Raw genomic sequence first — 13,048 nt, 5'->3', positions numbered from 1 at the left:
AGAGAAGTGAAGAGCCCAAGGGGACAGATGGCTGAGCTGGACACCTTCTGTGGCTCTGAGCCAGAGGCCTCTATGGAAAGCTTCAGAACATTCTGTTTTCTCAAACTTCCCACTGGGTTTGCCAATGACACAGCTTAGGTCAGGAGACCGGAGGCCGAGGTATTTACTGTGTGGCCCTCCTTGCCAGGTCCTGGTCTAGCAGCGGCTAGGCTGTGTTCCTCCAAGATCACAGTTCTTACTGGGCAACCACTTCTCTTGCCACGTAAAAGAATTGATGTTTTGGTAATGGCTCCCTCTCCTTGTTCCCTATGGTACCGGAGTAGTAACTGCCAGGAACTTCATTTTTCCTTATTCGATCACTTTATCCTGCCCATACCTTTGTAACTAGGACCATTTTAGATTCTCTTCATTATCTCTTTAAAAAATGTTAATACACATATTTTAAAACTTACTATTTTAATCATACACGGCAGTAGTGTTAAGTACATTCATAATGTTATGAATCCAATCTCTAGAACTATTTTTATCTTTCTAAATTAAGAGTCTATACCTATTAAACAAAAATCTCCACTCTCTTCTCCCCTAGACCCTGGCAAATGCAATTCTACTTTCTGTCTCTATAAATGTGATTACTCAAGGACCTCATACAAGTGAGATCATACAGTATTTTGTCTTTTTGTGACCATCTATTTCACTTAGTTTTAATGTCCTCAAGGTTTGTGTGCATTGTAGAATGGTCTGAATTTCCTTCCTTGTTAAGGAAGTTTCATTATCCCTCTGAGAGGGTAATGTGCTGAGTTCCTGATGGACAAAAGTAGGATGGTATTAAGGTATAATAAGAGAGAAGTTCTGGTAGTATTTTGCTTCATGTCTAGGTATGACAAACCAAAATAAAATTATATCTAAGCATAACACATTTCTGAGGATTTGGAATACTTAAAAGATAAACACCTAAGATAAACTTCTGAGGAGGAGCTACGGGGTTTCTTTGCAATCTATGTTTATTAATATTCACAAAGAGAACAGAAACACTTTTTTTCTAGATGATTTAGATTGACCCACCTGAAAACAAGGGTTTTTGCGGATGATCTCTTAAGTATTCTTCCAGGTTTTGGTTCTTTGCTCACTTTGGGGTCAATCATTATGTAATACATAAACAGAATCAGGACAACCTTCTTGCCTAACTCTTGCTGGTTAGATAAGTTTATATAAAATAAATCTATGTTGGCTGATTCAGGAGGTAAAGGAGAAGGAAGGAATAAGCTGGAGGAGGGAAGGTGGTACAGGAGGAGAAATGAGAGAGAAGTAGTGGTACAGGGGGCAATCTTTCCAAGTTTACTTGAAGTTTCCAATTGTGAAAAGAAAATAATGATAATGATAAAACTAAAATAGATTTGTTTGGCATATGGAATGATGTTGAGATAAAAGTTCACCATGTGAATAAAAGCATATACTTTTATTAAAGCAAATTCAGGTTAAAATTATTACTGTGTGTATTCAATAGAACAAAAGGTTCTTCTGTGATTTTGACATAAATGGAAACAATACTTTAGAAAGACTCACTGGGATTTCAAATGGCTTTTAAATAGGCTCATTATCAATATGTTTACAAATTTTAACAATGAGTCCTAAACATCTAATTGAAATGCTCAGGTACTTAGATTGAGTGATGTCTACTTCTACAAAATGAAGCATGCAGTATGTTTTGAATGATTGTTAATTTATGCTGAGGTAACGAATGTGTAATATAACTAAAATCTATGTTCATAGAAGATAAGGAAATCCCTTCCAGCTATTTCTTCAACAAACGGCAGGATGCAATTTTCACCCTTCTTCCCTGGAGTCAAATACGACTTTGGATGCTTGTGAAAGCGTTTGCTGTTAATTTCTGAAAATCAATAATTAGCATTTAACACCACACAATAAAAATAACACAAAGAGGAAAAAAAAGCACCCCTCACATAAATGACATACATCTGACTTTGACTAGCTGCATTATTTATGCTTTTGTAGGGAACAAGTGATGGCTGCAGACTAGGTAAGGGCTGCAGTAATTATGAGAAAAGATAAACCTAAATTAAAGATTTATTAAGTAATCAAAATTAAATGTGTGTCATTAATTTCCTTGATACTAATTTCTATATTGAAACTGTGTCAAATCTTTGCCCCACAAGCTTTATTGCTCTGGATGAGAGACATGTAACAAATGCATGTGAATCTATGCCCTTGTAAGTTTTAGGCCTCATAATATTATTCTTGCCTCCAAAATGATCTTTTAGCTTTATATGAAATACCTCATGTCTATATCTAATCCAATCATTAAAATATAGGGCCATTCCTTGTATTTTAATCTGGCTTCTGAATTTGTTAAAAATTTCAGCTCAGTAAAACTTCCTTTCAGTAATGATAGAAGGAAAATGGAGATAGTGTTAGCCACTTTGTTGCTCATTTGGTGCAATCATTTCTCCAAATAGCTTCCCAGGAGAAGAAACCTGAACACTTCATTTGAAGACAGTTAGGCCTGTGGCACTTGAAAGTGATCAACATTGCTTTATGACTCATTCAGGAAGATCCATGGGGTAGTGCTGATATCCCTTGTCATAAAGAAGTCAGAAATGGGGGAAGGACAAGGAAAATGAATTCACAGAAAAAACTAAGCAATGACTACAGAGGCCATCAATATTGTCACTATGAATACTTAAATTTACATCATCATGATGAAAAGTGTGTTAATTGTTTTCCTTATATATTTTATGAGTTTATCTTCTTGGGAAAGGTAGCCTTGCAGCTCTTTCTGCTAAAGACACATTTGTCTGGGTGGTTCTTGACAGCCCTATCATGTCAATTCTCTGTAGTAGCAAGGAATTCTTCAGCAAGAAAACAAAGGAAAACTGAAGTGATCTAGTGTACTTCCTATGGGTATATTTTCACCAGAGTGTATTCAAAGGGATGCTTTGTAATCCCTGTCAGATCAAAGTGAGAGATAAAGGGAAAAAATATCTAAGACAACCAAGAAACCAGTTACAGAAAATTAGACAAAAGGTCTCATATTTTTATAACTCTTGGTAATATTTAATATCTTTAAAGGCAAAAATAGATAAATGTGTCTATAAATAAACATTGCATGGCTCATAGGTTCTAACAGCTGCCAGCAACACAGTACTTTGATAGGCTTAAGTTCATACCTCTTATCGTCAAAGAGAAGTCATTCGAATCATTTTCAATTAGTAGATAGCTCTACAGGTATGATGACAAGTTTTGCGACAAGCTCAGAAGTTAGTATCTTGTGAATAATTTGTGTGGTGTGAGCTTACAGCTTCTGTTGGAATATTAATTCCATTTTTCTCTCTTCCTAAATAGGTACACTTTAACGCCAGTGCAACACTTATGCAAATTCACTTGATAATGTGAAGACTAATCTCCCTGAGAGGAAAATTTTAAAAATATAAATAATAATAAAGGAAAGCATGCTAATACTAATTTAGATCAAAAAAGAGTGTTATAGGCAACAAGAGGGCTGCAATTAGGGGGCCTTTACAGAGTTTTGGAGACACTGCTCAAAAAAAATTTTTAAAAACATGATTTTCTCTTTTAACTAAATGATAAATACAAATTAATTGAGTTTACCTGTTGCTACTGTAGATCTTTTTAAATTAAATTGATAGTTTTGGAATTATATAAAGGAATTATTAAAACAGAAGCTCTTGGGTAAAAAATCAATGTCTGTGTTGTGCTTTACAGTTTATTAAGTATTTTTTCATATCTTTTCTTCTGTGAATTAGGTTTTGTTTCTTCCATAATTTTTTTAGGTGAGAGGAAAAAGGTACCTAAAAGTTAAGTGACCAGTTTAATGCCACTTAAATACTAATGGTGGGCTGTAATACAAGTTATAAAGATGGATTTATACAAGTTTAAAAGATGGATTCCCATCTTTCTACCCTTTTTTGTTGTCTACTGCCTATGTAACATTGTATAAGGCAGACAGACTTGAGTAATTATGTCTGATAGTAAGCATGATAATTTCTTTAAAAAATTTCAGAATGAAATATTTTTCACTCATTATAAAAGCATACTAAAAAATTTCATGGCATTCATTTAGTTAATAATCTCTGCTGCTAATCAGTTACTAACTATGGCACAATCTTTTGGAGCTTTGGAATCCTCAAAGACTGATAAAATTATGTTTTTCTGAGAGGAATTCGAACAAATGATTAACAAAATGGCTAATAAAATTCCTTAAAAATCATCTTAATTTTCTTTCTATAATTACTGAAAGTTTTAATGTGTTGAAAGTTTTAACACATTCAAAAACATAAGTAAAAGAGAAGGAAAAACACGCAATTTAAATTAGTGAAATGGAAATACACATTAGGCTTCCATTAATATTTGAGAATTGTTTCAGAAGCAAGAAGAATCTTAGCCCTCAAATTAGTAAGTTTTAGTATATGTAGTTATTTTTAAATTCTTATGAAATAATAAGAAAAACTGATTCCAGAATCAGCTGAGTTCACCTAAGTCCTGGTTTTAAACTGGGAAAGTATGTAAACTTATGGAGAGATTTTTTTTCCCCCAAACAAGCCTGCTTGAAGCCTCTCCCTGATATCTATGGGATGGGAAGGACACAGTGGACAGAAGGTTAGAAGGGGCTAGATGGGGAAGTCATGTGTGTTTAAAAACATCAGAGGGGGCAGGGCTGGGGGTGCAGATGTGATGACCTGAAATTGGGTGACAGGTTTAGAGAGGTTCATTATACCATTCTCTCTACTTTTGTAGGGAAGACAAGAAGCTTTCCAAATTCAAACACACCTTTGGTAGGGCAGTGTTTCTTAAACTTTAGTATCTCCAACAAGCCCCCTGTGGATCTCTTCAAATTCATGTTGAGTTAGTAGGTCAGGGAAGCCTGAGCTTCTGATCTGAAGTTCCATCAAGCTCCCAGCTGATGCTGATACTGCTGGCTCTGGACCACATTCAAGTAGCAAGGAGTTAGAAAACCATGTGACTTGATGATTTCAGGATCCTTTATTTCCTACACAGGTCATAATGTGGAGTTTCTTGGTGATCATTTAATTAAGTACAAATATAAAGCAAATCACAACTTTTTATTAATATGTAAAAAAAGATAAGAAAGAATATTCATTATCATGCTTAAAAAGCACTGCCAAAAGTTAGTTGAGCTCATGTATGAAAAAGTGTCCAGAAGATTATGATGTAAGCCAAGACTAAAGACAATTTAAATAATATCTGCTCTCCAACAGATCTAGTGTTTACATATTAAGAAAAGCTTTGTACCAGAACTGTACTGTCATGTTTCTGCCCAGAGGCTGTCATGATAAAGTTTATTATCAATTACTGCTTTACAAGTATAAAATAAGTTAAGCTGTCATAATTTTCCCAGCCAGAAATCCTAAACTGTCAAATAAATGTCAATTTTTAATCTGACATAGAGAAGAAAATTATCTGTTATTCTGACCTCTAATTTCTTGACATTTTAATGCCATAATTGCTGTGGTTAGTGCTGCTTCATGATTTCACCTGTCAAGGAAGAATGAATCAATAACCTTAAGCCATTTCTCAAGTTTTACCACTAACTTCAAAGCTCAAAGTTATAGGCAGATTATAGAATATTTTTAAACAAAGGAGACATATGTAGATATTCACATATTAATTATTTCTATTTTTAAATCAGTTTTTAATTTGAGCATGGGAATAAAAACCATCTTCCTTAGGATAACTGTAATTTAATACAACTATAACTAGCCTTCCTTTGATTTTATTTTTCTGGTATTCTTCATACTTTAAAAATATAAAGATAACCATTATAAATAAAAGGACTGTAATGAGCTCAATAAAAGGATTAACTTATTATTATTATTATAATGCATGTGTGATGCTGGAGATGGAACTCAGGACCTCCTGTGAGTTGGGCAAGTGCTCTACCATTGAGTTATATCCTCAGTACAAGGGTTAACATTTGGAACTGCATTTTTTTAAAGAATTTTAAAATTTTTTCTAATTAGTAATACATGAAAGTAAAATGCATTTTGACACATCATACATAAATGGAGTATAACTTCTCATCCCTCTGGTTGTACATGATGTAGAATTATACCAAATCACATAATCATATATGCACATGGGGTAATAAGGTCCAATTCATTCTACTATCTTTTATTTCCAGGCATATGCAGGGTCATTTCATAAAAGGGTTTGATCATACACAGGACTTTGATTCTTTGAGTAAAGGTCTGAGCACAAAATACAAGGTGAGCTACAAAGCATAGTTGTGACTTCTGCTAATCAACAGAATTCTCCAAGACAGTGGAAAACAGTATAAACCCTGGAGTCAAATAAACTGGGTTCAAACCCCAGATCTGCCACTTACTACTGACCATTTGGTTACACTGTCTAAACCTCAGTTTCCTCGTCCATAAAATGGGAATACCACTACTAATCTCAAATGGATAATTATATAAGTCATCCAACTTGGGGATATGCTGATATTTCTATTGGAAAGGTTAAGCTTAAAGAAAAAAAGGGTAAGAAATAATGTATACATGGCGGTAGATAGAGGAATTGAGAGGGAGAGGATCACTTTGGTCTCAGATGATCAGGGAAGATGTCCAGGGAAAAAAATGGCACTTAGAAGAGGTGTAAACTCCCTCCTATGAGGCTGAATAGGAAATTTACTTCATCAATATTGTTCTTGGGCTTCATGATGAAATATCCTGAGTCAGTGATTCTTAATCCTTTTTTGAGTCATGGCCCTCCCTAAGAGTCGAATTAAAGATATCAAAGGAAATTCTGTCCAGAAAATGCTGCTGACTTAAAAAAAAAAAAAAAAAGGTAGGAGGAGTTATGGAGCCCAAACAACCCATTCATAAGCCAAAGCTAAGGGCACACAATGCTTAGCCATTAGGATGCTAACGATTTTGAAATGAAGTCCAAGGTTGCTTGGCCCAGTCTCACGATTCAGATGTACAAACATCAAGCTCCTCTTCCATCCCATCTAATCTCAGGGAACGCAACAGCATCCACCCCACTGTGCAAACTCAGAACCTATGAATCACCCTGGAAACTGCTTCTTCTTCAGTCCCCCTCCATATCTAGCCTGCCACCAAGTCTTGTCCACTTTAATTATGGCCCCTTACATCCACCTCCACCTCCTCTTCCAAGTTGCCATCCTCCTCTCTCAGGACCGTATCCCTTGTGTCCTGTCACCCTCAGAGGCACTCCAGGCTCCCTCCAATCTGGCCTCGCCACAGAAGGTCAAATGAACTTTTAAAACTGATCATATGGAACCACGCTACACCCACTTCTCTCTCTTCCATAGCTTTCCAGTGAAACCAAAACAAACAAGGGCAATTTTCTTGTTGAAAGGAAGTCATACCATTATGTCACTGATAACAAAGAGTGATACAACGCTGGAACAGGTAGAGGGGAGAGAAAAAGTGATGTGGAAAAAGTATGGCAGAGAAGACATGGACTAAGTACTCAAAATGTCAACAGCTCCTATTTATATTCCCAGTTACTTAGGAAACTAGGCCCATATGTAAACAGACATAACCAATGTTCAGCAAGGTAAACAAAACAATATTTTCCCACTCTACTCTCTAGTTTGAGAAATTAAAAGTAGAAAAATAAATTATTCACATTTCCAACATCCAAAATTATCTACTTTAAACATCTTCAAAAATTAAAAAAAAGTTTTTGAAGACTTTTTTATGATGCAGAGAAGAGAGTGAATATAAAAATAAATTAACTCAAATGCAACACAGAGAAAATATTAACATTAAGCAACCCCCCCCCAAAAAAACAAAACCATCATTCTATGCATCTCTATACAAACATGGATGCATGGATACACAGGTCTAAAAAATACTTTTACAAAAATGGGATCATATCCTATATTATTTCTGGTGGCAGGTGCTTGGGCCTGTTACAGTTGGGGAAGGAAGGTAATAGTATCCCAGGTATGTGTTACCTCACATCTAGTGTTCTAAGAGCTGCTGGGGTCAGGGACATGAGAGAGGGGCTCAGAGGGCAAGAACATATATATCATAGTATGATTCTAGGAATCTCTTTAATGGAAACTCAGTGTCTGGCAATACATCCTTAGAAGGAGGAGACATGCTAGAAGGAGAGTGAGTCTTGAACTGAGGCACTCTAGCTGACATTAGGCAGTGCATCACTAGGAGATAATAAGTAGGCATAATAATATACTGTTCAGACATCTACAAAATAAGTAAACAAGTGGATGAACTATTCCTACCCAACAGAAAAACATAAAAGTATGCATTTTATGTAATGTCTCATTAGGAAGTTCTACAGTATGAAGAGTTGGATTTTCCACTGTGGAAAGCAATGGCATGATATCTTATAGAAGTAGATATTTTTATAAGACTTAAATAAAATACACCATACTCATGTAAGTCTCAATTCTAATTCCAAATTCTTTCTATTCTTCCATTTCTTTTTTATCCTCATTTAAATATGAAAAACCTGCTATTTTTCTGTCCATTTTAATCCTGCTTTGTATTTTTATAATAATCAAGATGTGCAACGTATCTGTATTTTGCCCAACAGGATTAACTTGCAACTTTCTTAATGAGGACAGAACTTTACTATAAAGGACAAATTGATATTTCAAAATACAGAAAACCAAAAATGTCTATGATGTTTAAAAGTCAAAAACCAGTTTGGACTTAGTTTTGGAATATATGAATAAGCTATACCAACTATATTCTGATTCTAAAAAGTGTTGGTTCTAAAAGAATAAATCAGTTTGTAAGAAATACATTTATATATATATATATATATATATACACACATAGGCATGTATTAAGCAAAGGCATATAGTTAAAATAATTAAGCTAAAATTATCTTTCACCAAATAATCTGTTTTCAATTTACCCACAACTGGGGACAGATACTAAGTTAGATGAGTATAATGATGTGTAGAGAAAATTCCTTATTTCATCACCCAGTTTCATAATACCTGGTTTCTGTCTCATTCATTCATCCTCTGGCCCTAATCCCATTTTCTGTGCATAAGATGTAGTACAATATTGCCTCTAATAACATCCTTGCAATGTGTTCTCTGCATATTCAGCCCTAAGGGTCCAGTGATCAATGATCAAGAGGCTCCTCCCTTCCCTTTCCTAGTCTATGCTTGGAGACATACAAATGAAGTCATTTTAGTTTTATAGAGGTATATAGGCAACAACTGTATGGATGCAAATTATTTTAGTAGAGCTTCATTTCCCAAATCTACATGTTTTCTACCTCTAAAATTAAAAAAAAAACATGCATTCCATTGCTTGGTGGTGTAGAATGGATGACTTATTTTGCATACAGCAGATGGTGGATATTTGTAGGATGGAAGATTGGGATATAGTTTCCTTGTAGAAACACGTAGCAGCTGTTTTATCTCCACTCTTTGTACCTATCTGAAATCATTTCATTCAAAGTGGAAGCGATTTAAATAATATTTTCCACGAGTATTTTCACTAAAAATACTTATAGCATACAATTCCCAACTGTTCTCTATAAACATTTTAGTTTGAGAACATTTAAGAATAAGAATCTAGAAATGCATCTATTTCATTGACATGTTTCTTTGAATTTTTTGTCTAGAAGACTGCAATTTTACTTTGATTTAAAAATACCCACACTAGCGGATTATTTTATTATGAACTCCCATATTTAAATATTCAATTAGGTTTCATGCATTAATAACAAACACACTTAATGTCGTAAGCATTTGTATGTTTTTTTTTTTGTACTGGTGATTGTTCAACCACTGAACAACATCCCCAGCCTTTTTCCTGTGTTTTAGTTTCTTAGGGCCTCGCTAAGTTGCTGAGGTGGATTTTGAACTTGAAATCCTCCTGCCTCAGACTCCCAAGCACTGGGATTACAGGTGTGCACCCTTGCAGTAAGCATTTTAATGAAGATTCTGAAGTAAAATAAAATAAGGGTATGAGTTCAGTAAAAATGTCTGCAATTCAAAAAAGAAAACATGCTGGTTGCATTACTTGTTTTTGACATATATCCATTTTTCCACATTTGTTAAGAATCTTAAATCTACATGCAGTAAAGAGTTGAAAAGAAATTAATAGAGAAAAAGATGGAAAATCAAATTTTTGCTTGAGAGATGCCAGAAATTTCTGGAAAAATTTGGGGCTTGACACCTACCTCCCTGAGCACAGGATCAGTGATACTATCCAGGTTCACAGAGCCTTCATAGGTCAGGTAGTGAAAAACGTTCAGGGCACGGACTGCTTCTGGTCCTCGCTGTTTGTAGCCAAATATCAGGTCGATCCACTGATGGAGTTGGCAAGAAACGAATTCACTTTCCAGGGCCTGAAATGAGTCAAGAAAAAAATGAGAGACAGCCCAAACTTAGCATAATTTTATACCTTTCCTTCTGTGAAATATTCCATATAAATAAGAAGAATATGCTTTTTATGTTCCTTTACTAATTTATATACATTTGATCTTCAGTTCCTAGAAATGGCAAAATAGCACCTTTAATAAGATATAGGCCTAAATGGAAATTTTCTCTTTTTAAAATGTGTAACTTTCTCTTGGCTCCATTATGTACACAATATGAATTCTAATATTATATAGATTTTCTACAAACCTACTCATATATAAAAGGAAAACAATTTGAAATAGCAGTTTTAATGCCATTTTACAATTTCATTTCTAATTTTTAGGCATTAGTTTGAAATTAAACAGTTTTATAAGAAACTTTAATACTTTTACTTTCCTGCTTTAAGTCCTCCATTTATCTTTAAGACAACTAGAAAGGAAGGCCTTCCTTCAGATGTGAATCAACTCAGTTATTATAGAGTCTGGAAATCACAGTTTGGGATATTTGCTAGCTAGAGGGAAATATGAAAAATGTAAATTACTAAGAGTCAATGACTGTACTAAAGAGGCAGAAGGAAAAAAACGAGAAACACTCTTATTTCGTAAGACAGTTTTCTTGGGGATCCTGATAGGGTGTCTTGGTCAGGCCTGTGACATAAGCAGGTGCATGGCTTGCTATGCCTCTCACTTTACTGAGTTCATTCATCAACTTATTGATTTAAAGAAGACACCAATTTCAACAAAAACTGTACATCTAGCTTCTTAAATTTCAGCTATGTACATCCATGTAAAACAATTTTCTAAATTACAGCTGTCACTAAATATGGGAATGAAGTCATTCTCTGGTTGCATGTCCTTGATTTCTAGGGGGCTAAAACCAATTTGGAATTTACTTAATTAATACATGATTTCTTAAATTAAGTTTCTCAAAATTGCATTTTCCATTTTTTAAGTATGTTAAGTATTCTGAATAATACTTTTTCAATTTTTCTTGTGATCACAGTAACTAGCAATTTATTCTCTTCAACCCCTTTCCTGATTCACTCCTTTTAAAATTTCTGGTTAGTATTTTATTTATAACAATTATTGAGGATGTTTCTCATTCAAATATGTAAATAGATTTTATGAAAGGACAGAATTTCCTTAATAGAACTTAACAGAATTTCTATACTCTTTATCTCACTGATCTTTAATTAACAGTTCAGATTAGAATGTAGGAAATGAGACAAAAATACATTAGAGGAGATGTTAGTTAAAATTCTATATTGGTTACGTCTATAATATCAGTTTGGTCGATTTGTATAGATTATTTTTTAATTCAGTATAACAGTCAATTAAGACAAACATTTTGATTTTTAGTAATATTTTCAGTGCCTGGTGCAATAAGTGAAAGTCTAAAAAATTAATAAATGTAGATTCCTTATTGAGTCACTAATACCCAAACCCATTCACATGAATTGAGAACAGTTGTAGAATTATTATTTAAAGGAAGATTTTAACCAACATGACTGGCCAAGCAGCAACCATGTGAAATCAATCTTACAAGTAAAGGCTTGATAAAACTGGTCATTTTGCTATAGTAACATCATTATACATATTATGAAATGCCTAATGCAATCATGAGAAGAGAGGGAATGATTTTTCACTAAAAAACAATCTGAGTTTTTAAAATATGTTTATTCCCTTTTATCTCAATCCCCTACTTTCATTTGCCTCCTCCTCACAGGCAACAACTGCTAACCTGTTCAGTGTTTCTCCTCCTGTTCGCATGTGCTCCTATAAAGCATTACTCACTCTTTGTGCTCATGTGTTTTTGATCTATAAACATAGTCCGGGATTACAGATTTCATTTTTTCCCTTACTTTGTTCATTTATCATTGCTTTTATGATACTCCTATGCCATTATGTCTGCAGCTAGTCCACTGCTTCTCATGGTTGCACAGAATGCCCCAACAATGAGCATCAGGCTGCTTCCAGCTCCTGATGATACCAGGCTGTGATCAATGTCTTATTTGGGGGCTTTCTGAACCTCTGTGAGAATTTTCTTGGGGCTTATATGCTGAATTATTACTGGTGTATTACCACCCCGGACGTGCTCCAACTCCCTCTCCCCAGCTGGTCTGCAAAATGACTGCCATGTTCCCACTTGCTCCAGCAGCACATGAAGTTTCTGCATGTCCACATACTCACTGACTCTTGGGATTAACCAAGTTTCTAATTTTGGCTGGTGTAACAGATATACAATATTATCTCACTGTTGTTTTAATGTTTATTCCTCTGAATACTAACAAATTTGACATCATTTTAATATGCTTGTTGGTCTTCTGAGTTTGCTCTTCTACAAATTTTCTGTTCATACCTTTGACCCACTTTTAAAGTGGAGATTTATGTCTTTATGTTGTCAATTTGCAAGTTTTTTTTTGTATATTTTAGGTAATAGTTCCTTACTGATGTAAAATATGACAAATACATTCTCTGTGTCACCCATTTATTAACTATCCATTCTTTACTGAATAGAAATTTCTAATTTTGAAATAACTGAATCATTTAAAAAATGTTTCCACTCTTAGAATATTGTTTTAATGTTACAAGGTTAGAGTTCCATATTTTCATGGTTTATTTTTATGGTTTTATTATTCACATTTTAGTTTTCCATCCATCTAAAGTCTACTTT

At 34.3% G+C, this 13,048-nt stretch overlaps 1 protein-coding gene across 7 annotated transcripts in view; it reads right to left on the bottom strand.

Moving 5' to 3' along the window:
- Nbea (neurobeachin) overlaps positions 1–13,048 on the bottom strand; it is a 628,163-nt gene that overhangs the window by 31,723 nt on the left and 583,392 nt on the right. For all 7 annotated transcript variants that reach the window (XM_047553976.1, XM_047553978.1, XM_047553977.1 and 4 more), the window contains one exon: positions 10,195–10,362. In XM_047553976.1, the coding sequence (XP_047409932.1) occupies positions 10,195–10,362 (168 nt within the window). The remainder of the gene's footprint in view (positions 1–10,194; positions 10,363–13,048) is intronic.

This window comes from Sciurus carolinensis, chromosome 5 (genome assembly GCF_902686445.1).
Source record: "Sciurus carolinensis chromosome 5, mSciCar1.2, whole genome shotgun sequence".
Classification (NCBI taxonomy): Eukaryota; Metazoa; Chordata; class Mammalia; order Rodentia; family Sciuridae; genus Sciurus; species Sciurus carolinensis.
This window is presented reverse-complemented; position numbering and strand designations above follow the sequence as displayed.